General features: G+C 53.2%; 1 protein-coding gene across 2 annotated transcripts; it reads right to left on the reverse strand.

The window, feature by feature from the left end:
- Nucleotides 1-7,099: 7,099 nt before the first annotated feature.
- TOE1 (target of EGR1, exonuclease) lies at nt 7,100-17,254 on the reverse strand. Of its 2 annotated transcripts, none has more exons than XM_048862251.2 (8): nt 17,137-17,254; nt 14,922-15,048; nt 14,085-14,125; nt 13,171-13,267; nt 12,549-12,707; nt 11,238-11,497; nt 9,914-10,085; nt 7,100-8,083 (listed from the first exon to the last, which is right to left on the reverse strand). In XM_048862251.2, exons 2-8 carry the CDS (start codon nt 15,045-15,047, stop codon nt 7,235-7,237), a joined length of 1,704 nt encoding a protein of 567 aa, XP_048718208.2. In that variant the 5' UTR covers nt 15,048; nt 17,137-17,254; the 3' UTR covers nt 7,100-7,234. The 2 variants fall into 2 exon arrangements, with proteins under 2 accessions (XP_048718208.2, XP_048718209.2); XM_048862252.2 differs by having other exon boundaries at nt 14,922-15,051; nt 17,137-17,241.
- Between the last annotated feature and the right edge of the window lie 6 nt (nt 17,255-17,260).

The raw sequence follows: 17,260 nt of genomic DNA on the forward strand, positions 1-17,260 counted from the left end.
ACCATTGACACTGGTTTAAACCTGCAAGTGCTCCGTGCCCCATGCTGCAGAGGAGGCAACCCCCCCCCCCAGGGTTTCTGCCAATCTGACCCAGGGGGCAATTCCTTCCAGACCCCAAACATTGCAGTCAGTTAGACCCTGAGGAGGTGTGCAAGACCCACCAGGCAGACACTTGAGAGAATTCTCTGGAGGAACTCAGAGCCCCCTCCATCGCGTGTCCTGTCTCTGGCCATTGATGGATTTTTGCTACTGGCAGTCACCAGTGAGCCACATGCCATTGTAGGCAGTCCCATCACACCATGCCCTCCATCAACTTATCCAGCTCAGTCTTGAAGCCAGTTAGATTTTTTGCCCCCCACTGCTCCCCTTGGAAGGCAGTTTCACTCCTTAAAACCTTCACCTAATTTCAAGCCAGAACTTGTAGATACCTGTTTATATCCATTTGTTCTGGGGACCACATTGGTGCTAACTTAAATAACTCCTCTCCCTCCCCTGGTATTTATCCCTCTGGTGTATTCATAGAGGGCAATCATCTCTCCCCTCAGCCTGCAAGCTCTCAAGGTAGGTTTTTTCCTCAGATCATCCAGCCCTTCTCTGCACCTGTTCCAGTTTGAATTCATCTTTCTTACACATGGAGTCCAGATCTGCACCCAGTATGCCAGGTGAGGTCTCAACACTGCCCTGTCTCTACTGGAAATACCTCACCTAAGACTATTTTACAGCCATATCACATTGGCAGCTCATAGTCATTCTGTGATCAACTAATACACCCAGCTCTTTCTCCTCCTCTGTCACTTCCAACTGATACATCCCCAGCTTATAGCCAAAATCCTTTTGTTAGTCCCTAAATGCCTGACCTTGCATTATTAAATATCATCCCATTTCTTATTACTCCAGTTTACAAGAAAAAAAGGAGTACTTGTGGCACCTTAGAGACTAACCAATTTATTTGAGCATGAGCTTTCGTGAGCTACAGCTCACTTTATCAGATGTAGCTCACAAAAGCTCATGCTCAAATAAATTGGTTAGTCTCTAAGGTGCCACAAGTACTCCTTTTCTTTTTGTGAATACAGACTAACACGGCTGTTACTCTGAATCCAGTTTACAAGGTCATCCAGATCCTCCTGCATGACCTCCCAGCTTCGTCCCATCACAAATTTTATTAGCACATTCTCACTTTGTGCCAAGGGCAGTAATAAAAATGTGAAAGGTTGGTCCCAAAACCAGTCCCTGAGAAATTCCACTAGAAACCTCCCTCCAGCCTGACAGTTCATCTTTCAGTATGGCCCATTGTAGTCTCCCCTTTAACCAGTTCCTTATCCATCTTTCAGTTCTCACATTAATCCCCATCTTCTCCAATTTAACTCCAAGTGAAAACTGTATCAGACGTCTTACTGAAATCCAGGTAGATTAGATCTGTGTTTCCCTCGTCTACAAAATCAGTTCTCTTCTCATGATCTATCTTTTGTAAAACCACGTATTTTATCCCACTCACTGTTCACCTCTATGTCCTTAACTACTTTCTCTTTCACAATTTGTTCCAAGACCTTCCATACAATTAAGGTCAAATTAACAGGCCTGTAGTTTCCCAGCTGATTTTCCCCCTTTCTTAAAAATAGGAACTATTTTAGTGATTCTCCAGTCATAGGGTACAACCCCTGAAATAAGATTCATTAAAAATCCTTGCTCTTAGACTTGTAATTTCATGGGCCAGTTCCTTTAATATTCTTCACGATTATCCACCCTCCACAGTACCGTTAAGCTGTTTGAGTTTGACTGCCACCTCGGCTGTGGTAATTTCTGCCTCTGTATCCTCGTTGCCATTAGGCACTATACTGCTACCCCTGAACTCTCCACTAGCCTCATAAAAACCTGAGGCAAAGTATTTGTTTAGGTGTTGGGCCACGCCTAGGTAATCTTTAATCTCTATCTCATCCTCAGGGCCGAGCAGTCCCCGCACTTCTTTCCTTCTTCGAGAGGGCTCCAGAATCTTATTGGCTTTAATGCCCTTTGCAAGGTCCAGCTCTGCTTGGCTTTTGGCTGTGCCCTTTATCCCTACACTTTCCAACCTCCAAGAAGTAGCTTTCCTTGCTGATCCATCCCAGCTTCTATTCCTTGTAGGCTTTCGGCTTTCTCTCAATCACCTGTCCATGATTTTTACTATATACCCCTGATTAAAACTTGGGCCAGGAGCACAGAAGGGGGTGGGGGTGGCAGGCTCCCTACCTGGCTCCAACTGGCATGTCCCTGCAGCTCCTAGGGGGAGGGGTGGCCAGGGGACTCCATGCACTGCTCCTGCCACAAGTGCCTGTTCCACAGCTCCCATCACAGCCAATGGGAGCTGCAGGGGTGGCGCCTGCAGTCACAGACAGTGCACGGAGCCTCCTGGCTCCTCCGCCTAGGAGCTGCAGGGGCATGCCTGTGGGAGCCAGGGACACCCCAGGTAAGCGCCACCCTGCCCATCAACTCCTTGCCCCAGCCCTGAGCCCCCTCCCACAAACCCAAACTGCTGCTGCTGAGCCAACCACACTAGCCCCTGTAGAAGTCATGGACTCTGTGACTGACATGCAGTCTTATCTACGATTTTTTCCCCCTTGCTTCGGAGAGCTTCTGCAACTCTGACAAAGTAATTCCAAGCCCCGTACACATTCAGATCCCTGAGTTTTTCAGTTCAGTCCACTTCCCTGACTCAGTCCCTTAATTTTTTTAAGTTACCTCTTTTGAAATCCAGGACCTTTGTTGCAGACTTGTTTTTGTTTATCCTTCCATTTAGTCTAAACTGAATTAGCTCATGGTCACCCAAACCAAGGTTGTCCCCTACGACCAGTTCTTCGATGAGGTCCTTGCTCCTCACCCATACCAAATCTAAAATGGCATCACATCTTGTTGGTTCAGCAACTATTTGGTGAAGAAATCTGTCAGCCATCACATCCCAGAAAACCTGGGCCCTACTATTATCAGTAGCACTTGTCCTGCAAGCTACAGCTGGGAAGTTAGTCTCCCATAACCACAATTCCCAGGAGTATTTATTTCATTAAAAACAGAGGTTTTGATCCATATATAAATCAGATCCTGGTGGTCAGGAACACCCCAACACTGTATTAGGGGACCCTCCAGTAATTTTCTTCCCTAATGTGATTTTGGCCCAAACAAACTCTCTCCTCTATTCCATCACTTCTAATTTCTTTACAGTCTACCTCAGCATTAAGGCTCTGTGTTTGTCACCGAGGTCACAAAAGTCACGGATTCAGTGATCTCTGTGACTTCTGCAGTGGTCGGTGCACCTGGCCCGGGGGCTACCTGAGTGGCTCAGGCGGCCCCCCGGCCAGGCACACCCACCACTGCTGGGGCAGTCTTGGCCCCCTCCGCCCCCCCAGCAGCAGGAGTTTGGGTGTGGGGGGCTCAGGCCTGGGGTGCGGTGCTTACCTGAGGAGGGGGCTCCCCGAAAGGGTGACAGCAACTCCCTTCCTTCAGCTCCTAGCTGCTCATGCTGCCTGTGCCCGCAGCACCGCCCCCACAGCTCCCATTGGCCGTGGTTCCCAGGCAATGGGAGCTGCAGAACCAGGGCGTGGGGTGGAGCAACACCTGTTGCTGGGCTTGCTGCTTCCCAGGAGCCAGGTAGGGAGCCTGCCCCAATTGCCCCCAAGCACCTGCAGCACCATGCCCCCCCTGGCCATGCCCCCCCCATAGCAACCCCCCCCCCATTTTAGTCAGGGGTATATAGTAAAACTCATGGACAGGTCACAGGCCGTGAATTTGTGTTTACTGCCCATGACCTGTCCATGACTTCTACTAAAAATAGCCGTGACTAAAACATAACCTTGCTCATCATTGAGATACAGTACTAAGCCACCACCTAACCTGTGTCTTTCCTGAAGAGCACATACCCCTCGATCCCTGTACTCCAGGCAGGACAATTCCACCAGCTTGCTGTTATCCTTAGAACACCTGGTTTCACTTCCTGCACCAATAGCTCCGGTTCCTCCATTTTATTACCCAGGCTCCTTGCATGGGCGAACAAACATCTTAACTGTTGCTGCTTGGCTCCACCGACATTCCTCGCCCGGTTGGGTACGGTCATGCTACTGCCAGCGTCACCTGACTGGTATCAGCACGGTCCTTCCTCTTACCGTCCATTCTCCTACCCACTGCTGTTCCTTTCTCCAGTGCTGTGTCCGTTCTTACTTGATTTTCCTCCCTCCCAATGTTAAAATCGGGTGTGGAGATCATATGAGCATCGCCCAACTCTCCTGAGTTCCTAGTTTAAAGCTCTTTTAATGAGTTGTCTCAACCTCCATCGCAGAAGTCTATTTCCCCCCCTACTCCGGTGGAGTCCGTCCCATGAGAACTGTCCTCTGACCAGCGGTCAAACAACCCAAGCCCTCCTTATAGCACCACTGCCTGAGCCATCTCTTGAGAATCATAATCTTGTCTCGCTTTTCTCCTCCTCCTCTAAGGACAGGTAGAATCCGACTCAAAGTCACCTGAGCCTCCATTTCTTTAAGCATCGTCCCTAGCCTTGCACAGTCCCCCTTGATACGTTCCAGCGAGAATCTAGCTGCCCTTCATATGGGAACAAATGACACAATCAGTGGATTCTTTCCTGCTCCCATTAGATTCTTCTTCAGCTTCAGGACCACATCCTGTATCTTAGCTCCCAGCAGACAGCTCAGCCTTCTGGTCTCTGGATCAGCTCTGGTGACAGGCCTCTGTATGCTTCTTAGTAGAGAGTCCTCAAATCACATGGACCTGCCTTTTCCTGGTGATGGCATGATTCTCCAGCCTTCCTCCTGTCCTTTCTGGCTGTGACTCCTTGTCTTTTATTCTCCCTTGCCATTTTCTGCGAGTCATTCTGAATCCCCCTGGAGCTCTGAACTCTGGGTATCTCCAATGGCTCTTCCCCTCTTCTTACAGAACTAACCGCTCTGCTCTTCTCTTCCTTGCCCTCCTTCCTTCCGTTACTGGCTGCTGTGCCCCTTCCTCATTTTCCAGCTCGGCAGACCTGTTCCTGATCTCTAATTTTCCTTCCCTAGCTGGTCTTTTCCTCTGCCTGGTTCTTGTAGTTGTCGCACGCTTCCACCACTCACTTTCCTCACCCAGCAGTCTCCCCATTGAGTTCTTCAGTCCAGCTGGCACTACAAGTCTTGACTCATCCCTTCAGCCTTCTTGTGCCTTTGCTCCATCATCTGCTCAAACCTCCTTCGAAACTCAACCATCTTTTCCACCTGATCTCCAAGCCTTGGATCTTCTCTTCCATCAGCTCTATCAGGCAACACTTCACACAAAGCTCTTTGCAGGTACCTGTGCTGGGATCATGTACATCCTGCAGCTTCCACATCCGGTCATCTTCATCGTCTCTTCCATTGCTCGGGTCACTGCCTCTGCTGCCGCAGTAGCTGTAACAGCTTTCCCACCTGAAGTCCTGCCAAGGAAAAAGAGAAAACCACCCAAAACACCCCTTCCCCAAACTCCCATTTACAGCTCTGTGTGCTGGCTGCCTTTATAGGGCTCTGCTCTCACCTGCCCCCTCCCCAATGCTACACACTGAACGAGGAAAAAACACAGTGACAAAGTGGGAATGCTCTTAATGTTTTGTCTGAATACCGTGCTTGTGCCTCAGTTTCCCCACTGTATGGAACAAGTACCTTGGTGGTGGAACAAGGGGGTGTGATTGTTGCAGATTCCAGGAGGGCAGGTGTGACTGATGTCTGGCTGCCTGGCACAGACAATGGCCAACATTCTGTAGCCTGGCAACTGATGTCTGGGGCCCCGCCGCTCCAAGAATCAGCCGGAGGTGTTGGAGAAGGAAGTGAGGTGCAGGCCAGGTGACCTGGGGGAGAGAGACAAAGGAAGGAGGCAGGGCAGCAGATGATGGCTGAGGCTGGACTGTTGAGGGAGCTGGTCAGTCTCCTGGTTTGGGACTCAAGAGGGAAGCCCGGGGTCCTGGAACCCCAAGGATGGCTTTCCTGTGTTAACGTGCAGCAAGCTAAAGGGTCCTACTAGCTGTAGGATTTTCAGGAAGCCCCTGGGCACAGCAACTGGGCGGCTCAAGGAGACGTGCTGTGGTGATTATGCCAATGCTATGCCCCTACTCAGCGATCAAGCCCTACCCTCGGCAGGGTTGGGAGAGTGTGTATTGTGTCCCTTACTCTCTGCCTCCAGGCTGCAGGGGCCTGTTTGGAAGCTTTGCCCTGAAATGAACATTTCTGTTGAAGAGCTGTATTTTAAAGTGCTGAACTCCCCCTGAAGGCTCTGATTTTACTTTCGAAGAATGGTTGTAGGAATGTTAGCGTTAAACATCTTCCTTCTGAAACAAAGGAATTAAGATAAGATAAAGAGAGGAAAGCAGGTCATTTGGTCAAGGGGTTCCTAATGCCCAGTTCCTTTCCCATGAGCTGTTCCAAACACTTCCACATTAGAATTTCTTTGCAGAACTAGGGAATACTCAGGGTGGAGGAAGGTCAGAGCAGTGTGGGGAAGTGGTTGGGGAGTTCAGGCCAGAGGGGCCCTGTAAGCCCCACCTTGTCCCTGCCTGTTTGAACAGCTTCCCTATTCCCTTTGTCCTGGCTGGGACAGGAGACATGCCACCCACTCACAGCCCCATCTCTCAGGGACATGAGTGAAATATCACCTCAAACAAGGGAGGAGAAATGGGGCAGCAGGAAACCGCCAGCCCCAGGGAAGGCTGGAAACCCACCAGGTGAGATGGGAAGATATTTGCCCCCAACCCATGAGCAATATGGGAGCTGGGGTGTCTTTCCTTCTCTACCTTTATGAGGGAACCCAAACCTCTAGAAACTAGAGTCACAATTGTGGCTTCTTACTGCCCCCTCACCTGCAAGAATGGGTTTAGCTAAAGCAGCCTCCCTCTTCCTCCGTTCCCCTCCCCTTGCAGAGGAAGAGGCAGGCCACCTATTAAAGCTACCCCAGGGAGTGCTGAGCTAGGCTGTGTTTCTTGAAAGATGCATCCCCAGGCCATCTAACTGAAAGTCATGGCAACATTAGAACAGAGCTCCCACCCATTTAAAGCAAGAGCTAGGCCATGCAGTCTCAGACCCACAATGCTGCTGCCCCTGGGCAAGGAAGACCACACGGGAACTCAGGTAGGGAGCAATTTAATTGTACAGAAATAAAACGTGACTAAGAACTTGCTCCCCTCCTGCTAAATTCTTCACGTACAGAACGAAGAACCTTCACCTGCTGGAGGAAAACACAAAACAAGAGTCTCCCAGTTCTAGCCACTAGCCCAGGCCAGCTTCATTTTCTGGCTGTGGGCTTTGGAGGATTTAGAAAACAAACTCTTCACTATCTGAAGCGGCACCGATTTCCCACTGAGATACAACTTATTGTGACAGTCTGGCAGCCATGGCTCAGAGCCAGAGTCTCTGCCCTCTCCTTTCTTAAGCATCCAGACGTAGGCCATGATATAGCCAGTCATGAAGGCATCAAAGCCGGCTCGGTGAATGCCCCCTTCCGAGCGGCTCTCCTGAGACGCCGCACGCTTCCCGGCAGAGGATGCAGCTTTAGACTCAGAACAGCTCTGTGGGTGGACAGTTGAGCTGTGCTCATCGGTGCCCAACTGCTGCCCTTTCACTTGGTCACTGTCCATGGTGTTTCCTCTGGCAGCGAGACCGACGTCTGTTTCTACTGGGGGGGCAGCGGGGTGAGTGGTGCTCTGCTGGTCTGTGGCACCCTCCAGATCCTCCTCCAGCTTGACATCTGTTGCACTGTCAAAGCCAGGCTCATGGTCCATGTCAATTGGACTCTCCACCTCCAGGAGGGGGCCCTCCTCACTGGACACGTTCGCTGCTGCCTCTGCCCGAGCAGGTACCCTCCCAGGAGGCAGACTGCCATGACAGCTTTGTTTCCGTGGGGGGCCTTCCTCCCCATTCTGAGCCACCTCCACGCCCTTCCCCATTCCCTGCTCAGACTCTTTCATGGACTCCTCCGCATTCTTCCGTCGTCTCCACCTCTGCTTCCGCTTCTTCCGCTTCTCCTCTTTACACTTCTCATCTTCGTCGATGATGAGGTCGATGTCGTGAGACCGGGAACACTTCACCCCGTTCGGACACCAGCCATAGGCCTAGTGGGGAAGGCACACGTCATAAACCATGACAGGAACCAGCTTCATGTTTACAGCTGCTTTACCCAGCACATGAGGAGCAGTGGGTACTGCTACCAGCCGGACGCTGATGGCTCCCGCTTCGGCAGCGGTTTGGGCTGTGGTCTGAACCATCAGCGATCCTTCCCGATGGGCTACTGAATGGCTGACAACCAGGGAGCGGAATGGAGGCCAGGAAGGGATTCTCTTTAGGAAGTGGTCTGCACAAAGAAAGCTAGGCACGCAAATGTGCATGGTGGGATTATGTCTTCCTGAAATACACCAAAAACTGGCCATGGTTAAGGTTGCGAGTCTGTCACGGAGGTCATGGATTTCGTGACTTCTGCAGCAGCTGGTGCTGACTCAGGGCTGCCCAAGCTGGGCTGCCCCTGGGCGAGCAGCAGCAGTTTGGTGTGTGGGAGGGGGCTCAGGGCTAGGGGGGGCGCTTACCTCGGAGTGGGGGGCTCCCTGGTTCCCACTGGCATGGCCCTGCAGCTCCTAGGCAGCAAGGGGCTGGGGGGGGGGGGGGGGTCCTCCGTGCCACATGCCGCCTGTAGGTCCCGCCTGCACAGCTCCCATTGGCTGTGGCTCCCGGCCAACAGGCGCTGTGACAGAAGTAGTGGAGCCCCCTGGCCCCTCCACTGCCTAGGAGTTGCAGGAACATGGAGCCGGGTAGGAAACCCCTGCCAGACCAGCCAACCCTCCCCTCAGCACCAGCAGGCTCCAGCCCTGCCCCTCCCTCCTCCCCCTGAAGCACCCACAGCCCCCCACCTAAGTTTTAGTCACGGTGGGTATTTGTAGTAAAGTCACGGACAGGTCACAGTTCTATGACCTGTCCATGACCTTTACTAAAAATACCCACCGTGACTAAAACGTAGCCTTAGCCATGGTCAGGCTGGAGCTTGTGTGTCAGTGGAGTTACACCAAGGATGAATTTGATTTAAAGTATAGGAGTCTGTAGACTAGCTCAGGCCAGTGGGCAATCTAGGTCAGTAGCCAGCAGACAGTTCCTTCTGCCTGCAGGAAGGCATCCGAAACCCTTCTGGAGGCAGCGGTGGGGTACACTGCCCACAGAAAGTTCTTTTAACCCCCATTAGTTAGAGGCTGGCTTGTTCCCTGAAGCAAAAAAGTGTTTATATCCCTTTCGGAACAGTTAATCAGTGACACTCCTATTAGCCACGTAAGTGTCTAATCCCTTCCTGAATCAACAGAATTTATGGCCTCACCCTCTGGCAGAGAGTTCCAAAGGTTAATTGTGGGTTGTGAGAATGTTTCCTTTTCAGTTTTGAATTTGCTACATTTCAGGATACAATTAACTTAGGCTTGAATAGAGACAGAGTGGCTGGGTCATTACACAAAGTAAAACTATTTCCCCTTGTTTATTCCTCCACCCCCCATTGTTCCTCAGACATTCTTGTCAACTGCTGGAAATGGCCCACCTTGATTATCACTACAAAAGGTTTCCCCCACTCCTGCTGGTAATAGCTCACCTTAAGTGATCATTCTCCTTACAGTGTGTATGGTAACACCCATTGTTTCATGTTCTCTATGTATACAAATCTCCCTACTGTATTTTCCACTGAATGCATCCGATGAAGTGAGCTATCGCTCACAAAAGCTTATGCTCAGATAAATTGGTTAGTCTCTAAGGTGCCACAAGTCCTCCTTTTCTTTTTGCGAATACAGACTAACACGACTGCTGCTCTGAAACCTACATTTCAGTGTCATTGTATTATGAGACTGGGTGACCAGAAGGTCCCAGTCTATCTCCCCAACTTGTGGCTGCAGGACCTAGGTGCTAATGCTACTCACCGAGAATGTTTCGCAGACGTGGACCTTATTTGTATCTGCCACATTGTGATCAGTGTCTGCCAGGGAGCAGTAGCGATAGTCTATGTAAGGAGACATGCTTTCGGGGTAGTTACAAAATTCAATAGATAGGTGCTGGCTGCTGGAATCCTTCCGCTTGCAATTCTCTCGTTTGCTGGAACACACAAAGATTCAGTTAGGGTCTTTGCAGAAAGCCCAGGGCAGAGTGGGGGGAGTCCAAAGGGAACTGTTCTCAGAGGCAGCTTTTCACTATTTTTCTTGTCATGAGGCATGTTTAATGGTTCCTTCTCTTCACACCTAGAGAAGGGTTCTTTCCATGTACAGTGATCTCAGGGCACTTGGCTAAAGCTGCTCAGAAGGAGCATGCAGAATTCTGACACAGCACAGGAATAACTTAAGGGATCAATTCTCGGTGTGGATGACTTCCATTAGCATCTGGATGAGTTCTGATCAGAGGGAAGAAGAGACGGCCTCAGAACAGAAAACAGGGAAGTCAAAGAGCTGACCTAGAGACTATCCAGCAGATTCCTGCAGTTCTTGCCTCCTAGTTCCCAAAACAGGTGCTAAAAACAGATTTAAAACCACTGGGTGAAGTTTAGGGGAGAGATTCAGGTGGGCTGCACCACTGCCAGTCATCTGGTTCAGGGCCAGATTCCTACTGCAGCTAACGCAGAGGTCAGAGTGTGTAGCAGCTGCAGAACTAGGGCCTTTAGCTATGGTAGAGATAGACGAGACCAATGCACGTGGCTGCTTCCAACTCAAGTCTGCCAGGAAATACCCCCAGCAGGAGAGAATTCTGGGTGGGATGAAGAAGGGAATGCTTACACCCTGGAACAAGGAGCACGCGCCCCTCAGTGGGAAAGTGAGACACGATAGTCACAATTAAAGGGAAGGCCACAGTAGAGAAAGTGCCTGAGCACTGCGGAGCTGACGCCTGTTTGCCATGGCAGCGGAAGGGCCATCAGCAACCAGTCTGATTTTAACACCAATATTTCAATTCCATTTATAGCTGCACTGACTCCTCTGCTGGATTATTTAACAAGGGGAATCTGCAGAGACAGCATCTTCCTTGCTTAGATGTTAGTCTTCGTGGTACTTGTTCTCCACCTGAGCTCTAAGGAAATCAGAGCTTGTCCTCATGCCACCATCCTCAGGATGGAACAACAGGGGAGAGGCACAGAGCAGAAAAATGTGATCATCTCTATGGGATGTGTGAGCAGGGCAGTGTAGAAAGACCCCGATCTGTTGGTGTCTGGAAGACAGTGAACCTCCCCCAAGCCCTTGAAGTGCATGAAGTGTGACATACCACTTCTTGTAGGCGTACTCAAGATAGGAGGCTACAAAGCGGGTCTCGAACTCAGAGGCGTATTTGGTATCATATATCCCAGCTGGGAACATCTCCGAAAGGTCAGCAGTGAAGGTGCCAAGACTGTCAGGGAGGTGGGCGTAGAAGCACTGGTACAGGAATACCAGATCGATCAGGCCGTTGTGCAGAATGAGGGGTTTCTTTGCTCGGATCAGCTCCAAGAAGAAAGCACGAACGTTCTGGCTCTGGTTCTCGTTGCCCTGGTAAGGCAAGGGTTAAAGTTAGCGAGCCTCAATCTGCTCTCTTCCATATAGCCACCGTGTGCCCTGTGCCAGGAGGCCCTTGTCCCCAGCCTCTGCTACGGAAGCGAGACCCACCCACTGCTCATTCTGGATAAGAGTGGCCCAGTAGCATGGGGACAGTGGCTCCTAGCCAGATGCAGGCTGGACGTGAGGGGAGAACAGACAGTGCAGTCAGGATCCCTGGCCTGGCCCTCCAGCACCCTCTCCTGGCCCTGGGGATTAGCTTGCCCCTAGCAGCACTACTCAACCCACAAGGCATTTCTGCACACCAGTCCAGGAACTCCAGAGGATCGTGGAAAATGAACGTCTTCCCATCCACCAGGCCCTTAACAACGTCCCTCACCACCGTCTGAAGTCATGTAAGCCCTTTTGGACCCACGCATTTAACCTTCAAGAATGCAACTACAACCCTGATGAAGCTTGGAAAGCTGAATGAAGTTCACAAGAAGTCACAAACACACACCACATGAAAGACTCGACACAGTAGATCCCTGTGATATCCCACAAAGCTCACGAGCAACCGTAAACCACATCCGCCCAAGCCATGGCAGATGCGGATACTTGCTGCACAAATGGAAAATTAAAGACCCTCCGGTGTGCGACTGTGGTCGCTCAGAACAGACGATGGAACACAGAACAACTCAATGCCCGATTCACAAATACTCCAGACGCAATTACCTGGCTTAACCATCTAAATCGTAAAATTATAGTCCTTGCTCTACAGTTACATCAGCCACGCGAAGAAGAGTGAGAAGCAGTTTGGAACTCCTTACTGGATCAGCACAATCCACTTCCCGCTCAAACGTCATGCAGCCCCAGCTCTGTAACCCAAAGATCTCCCTTTGTGAAAGCCTGGAGCAGACAGGGCTGGGGATCAGATTTCCTCCTCCAGCTGGGAGGGTTGTACCCGACCAGCCACTAGAGCAGAGCTTCCCCTTTAATTACCGTGAAGTGGAGGATAAACAGAGGGGACCTTGGGGCTGGGAATCTCCCCGATGCACAGAGGTACCTTGTCATTGCCCTTGTGGTAGGGGATCCCCTGCGAGTACTGTTTGTTGAAGTCAAAGCCATGTTGCACCAGAAACTGAACGGATTGAGGTTCGATGATATAGTCCTCCATACACAGCAGGGTCAGGTTGTAGATTTGGGAGAGGTACGTATTCTCAGACTGAAGAGGCAAATCAACAGGGGAAAGTTAGAGAGGCCAGTAAGACAAGTCATACAGCCATGGCCTGGGACTCGCAAGCAGGTGTTTCACTAGTGGCTGGGACCGGAAAGAAAGATATGGGAACTCAAAGCAACATCTCCCACCACTCACCTTCTACAGCCCAGCCCAGCCAGGGACTCGGACCTCCTGCAGCGTTGCAAGTGCCTTTGACTTCAGTGAGAGCTGGAGCTGGGCTCCTCACTGTGAGCCCCTGCAGCAGAAACTCTGCCGCCTACAGAAGGGTGCCCTATCGCGACAGACCTACTGGTACATGAATCTCTAGCACAGCCATCCCCTGAGAACCAGCAGCATCATATGAAAGGCCCCTTTAGCCAAGTCACTACCTTGTAACTAAGACACTGGCTCCTGCTACGCTTTCTCCAGCTATGACAACAGACAGGAGTGGGTTGAGCAGGCAACATACCTTGTCTGGGAGCTGTTTGAAACAAGCAATTCCTAAAGACAGGACAGAGCGTGTTCGGGCAGCATTGCAGACCGCTTTGTATCTCTCTTCAATACATCTGCATTGAGAGAGGAGAGGTCAGCTGGGGCAGCAAGAAGCAGTCTCAATTCAATGACCACACACAGTTTACTGTTCTCTTTGAGGCACAAACCGCTACCGATGGCAGCTATGGGGGCTTCAGGTTCTGTGGCAGACTCGTCTCCCCCCCCACCTTAGTGAAGAGCCCTTATTCGGGGCTCCAGGGTTGCTGTTGCTGCTCCTGTCTCCCTTTCACTTTGTACAGTCTCTGCACCAGGGAGATCAGACTGTTCCCACCCCCATTTTCACAACTACCAGCAGCTCGAGGTCCAGGACAGGTGAGAGCACAGGACCCACCTAACTGGAAGGAGGTGGGTCCCAGTTGGTACCTCTGCATTCTCAGTGTGGTAAGCCTAACCGTTGCCTGAAAAGGCTGGAGATCTCAGGTCCTATATAAATTCAACTACAGAACAATCAGAACTTTCAGTTCTGTGAACGACATAGTAGCACCACCTACACCACCAGAAAGCGTCAGACAGCAACCTCCGCAATCCCAAGTCTGAGGCCTGCTCTCTCCCAGCCCCACCAGCTGGAATGTTGCTTTCAGCTGAGTCCCCCAGTGACAATTTCCAGAAGGAACTGTGCTTGCCAGCCTCGCTCTCTTCTACCAGCGGGACAGAGCAGCAGGAACAACAGCAAGAGGAGGTTCCATCCTTAACAGCAGGAGTAAAACCCCTTTGGCAGGAAGGCACCCAAAGAGATGCTATTTTAAGACAAGTATGAAAATGAATGTAAATTTGAATACAGCACTCCATCTAGGAGCAGGGTTTGGCATTCAAGAACAGCACGTTACTTACTGGTTTAGCAGACTCTTCCTCGCCCCGAGACCACTTAGCTCCTGCAGAGAGAGGGGAGATTTGGTTAGTAATCTTCATGTTTCCTCCCCTTAAAGTCCAATGCGGAGATTAACATCTCCTCAGAGTGAACTAATTACTCTCTCACAATCAGTTAGGAAGCAGCTAAACCGAAGAGCTAGGTGCCAATTTAAATCCTGCTGCACGTTTGACAGAAGAATGCTCTCCTCCACCTACCAGCAGGTACTGCCTCCTGCAGCACACAAGATCGAAGGTGCTTCACATCAACCATCAAGTCCTTTGGGATGCAGGAACTGAAAGGAGCTAAACAAGGACAGCTCATCTGGGATATCGTACACAAGTCTGGGCAGTGTATTGCAGAATGGACGATGAAGCAGCTGGCAAAAGGGGGATAAAAGGTCTCCTGGGTCCTATGACAAGAGGCTCGTAAACTAAGGTTTATATTCCCTGGTAAGAAGATTCAGATGGGCCCCTACTGAGGGATACCCTGGACATTCAAAGAAGGGGGAAACCACAAAAACACAAGACTAACAAGTTTACATCAAGGAGAGGATCAAAATGAAGCAGGAGGAAGATTGGGTGGAATTCTGGAGAAGCCTCCCTACTCCAAGGATAATGAAGTGTATGGAACAGATTCCCAGAGACAGCCACAACCATATCAAATAGGCACAACCATAGTGGGGACAAATGGATATGACAGTGCAGAGACAAGAGCTAAAGGGCCAGAGACAGCCCTCATCTTCCATCCCCAAGGGTAGCATTCAGATAAAGAGTTACACATCTTTGATGTAGAAAAGTAGTGCACCTCATCCCACTCACCGTGTCCACAGCTATGAAGCTAGATGTTTTTATGGCCAGGAGCATGGATGGCCACAGCTCCTTGAAGTTATCATTCTGGACATCAATGACAGGTACTTTCAAGCAGGTCATCTTCATGCAGGTCATGCTGCTTCCAGAAATGAAAGACACAGAAACTCAAGTTATTTAAAACTTCAAGGAGTCATTGATTAAGGAGAGTCTCCAACATGCTGGCACCTAGCTGCCAACACGATGGACACATTAGAAATGCCGACCATTATTGGGGGGAGGGATAGCTCAGTGGTTTGAGCACTGGCCTGCTAAACTGCGGGTTGTGAGTTCAATCCTTGAGGGGACCATTTAGGGATCGGGGCAAAAACTGGGGCTTGGTCCTGCTTTGAGCAGGGGGTTGGACTAGATGACCGGCTGAGGTCCCTTCCAACCCTGATAGTCTATTTTGCAGAGACAGTAGAAGAGCCAGCTATGCTCTCCACCAGGAGCTCCCACCAATTTCAACAGACAATTCAGCAAGGCAGAACCAAACCCCAGGAGTCAGTGGCAGAGTGTACCCTCGGGAAAAAGCACAGTGCCCAGAGCTTCTGCAAGGGTAGGCCTTTTGTTCACAGATTCTTTTATCAGCAACTGTGCACCGTTCAGAGCGGAAGTGGCGTGGCGAGTACAGCTATGCAGCGCAGATCATTATGTGCCATTCCTAGCCCGCCTCTGCCTAGAGCCACAGCATACTGCGCTCGGCACCTGGGCAGAGAGCTGCAGCTCTGGGCACGACTGTCTCCGCGTGGTGCTGGCCTGGGCAGGGAAAGCATTGAAACCCAGTACCTGGGCCCAGAAAGTCCCACAAGTCACATCTGCCCCCCCCCCATGGAATAAACGCCCCCGCCGCAGCCCCTCTCTCCCCCCACCCGGGGGTAAACGCCCCCGCGCCCCCCCCGCCGCAGCCCCTCTCTCCCCCCTCCCGGGGATAAACGCCCCCGCCCCCCCCCGCCGCAGCCCCTCTCTCCCCCCTCCCGGGGATAAACGCCCCCGCCCCCCTCCCGGGGATAAACGCCCCCGCCCCCCCTCTCTCCCCCCTCCCGGGGAAAAACGCCCCCGCGCCCCCCTCCCGCAGCCCCTCTCTCCCCCCTCCCGGGGATAAACGCCCCCGCGCCCCCCCCCGCCGCAGCCCCTCTCTCCCCCCTCCCGGGGATAAACGCCCCCGCCCCCCCTCTCTCCCCCCTCCCGGGGATAAACGCCCCCGCCCCCCCCGCCGCAGCCCCTCTCTCTCCCCCTTCCCGGGGATAAACGCCCCCGCCCCCCCTCTCTCCCCCCTCCCGGGGATAAACGCCCCCGCGCCCCCCTCCCGCAGCCCCTCTCTCCCCCCTCCCGGGGATAAACGCCCCCGCCCCCCCTCTCTCCCCCCTCCCGGGGATAAACGCCCCCGCGCCCCCTCTCTCCCCCCTCCCGGGGATAAACGCCCCCGCGCCCCCTCTCTCCCCCCTCCCGGGGATAAACGCCCCCGCCCCCCCCTCTCCCCCCTCCCAGGGATAAACGCCCCCGCGCCCCCCCCGCCGCAGCCCCTCTCTCCCCCCTCCCGGGGATAAACGCCCCCGCCCCCCCTCTCTCCCCCCTCCCGGGGATAAACGCCCCCGCGCCCCCCTCCCGCAGCCCCTCTCTCCCCCCTCCCGGGGATAAACGCCCCCGCCCCACCTCTCTCCCCCCTCCCGGGGATAAACGCCCCCGCGCCCCCCCCGCCGCAGCCCCTCTCTCCCCCCTCCCGGGGATAAACGCCCCCGCCCCCCTCTCTCCCCCCTCCCGGGGATAAATGCCCCCGCGCCCCCCTCCCGCAGCCCCTCTCTCCCCCCTCCCGGGGATAAACGCCCCCGCCCCCCCTCTCTCCCCCCTCCCGGGGATAAACGCCCCCGCCCCCCTCTCTCCCCCCTCCCGGGGATAAACGCCCCCGCCCCCCCTCTCTCCCCCCTCCCGGGGAAAAACGCCCCCGCGCCCCCCTCCCGCAGCCCCTCTCTCCCCCCTCCCGGGGATAAACGCCCCCGCCCCCCTCTCTCCCCCCTCCCGGGGATAAACGCCCCCGCCCCCCTCTCGCCCCCCTACCGGGGATAAACGCCCCCGCGCCCCCCCCGCCGCAGCCCCTCTCTCCCCCCTCCCGGGGAGAAACGCCCCCGCCCCGGATCCAGCCGCAGCACAGGGGGCGCCCCAGGCCGCGGTGCACGCCGGGACTCACCGCGGGGCCCGCACGGGCGGAGGGGCCGCAGCGCTCACGGCGCCGCCATCGTCCCGCTTCCGGGACTGGGGGCCGGGCGGAGCTGGGGCCGGGCGGGTCCTTCCCTTCAGGCGGCGCGTCGGGC

The sequence above is a fragment of the Caretta caretta genome, chromosome 8 (genome assembly GCF_965140235.1).
Source record: "Caretta caretta isolate rCarCar2 chromosome 8, rCarCar1.hap1, whole genome shotgun sequence".
Classification (NCBI taxonomy): domain Eukaryota; kingdom Metazoa; phylum Chordata; order Testudines; family Cheloniidae; genus Caretta; species Caretta caretta.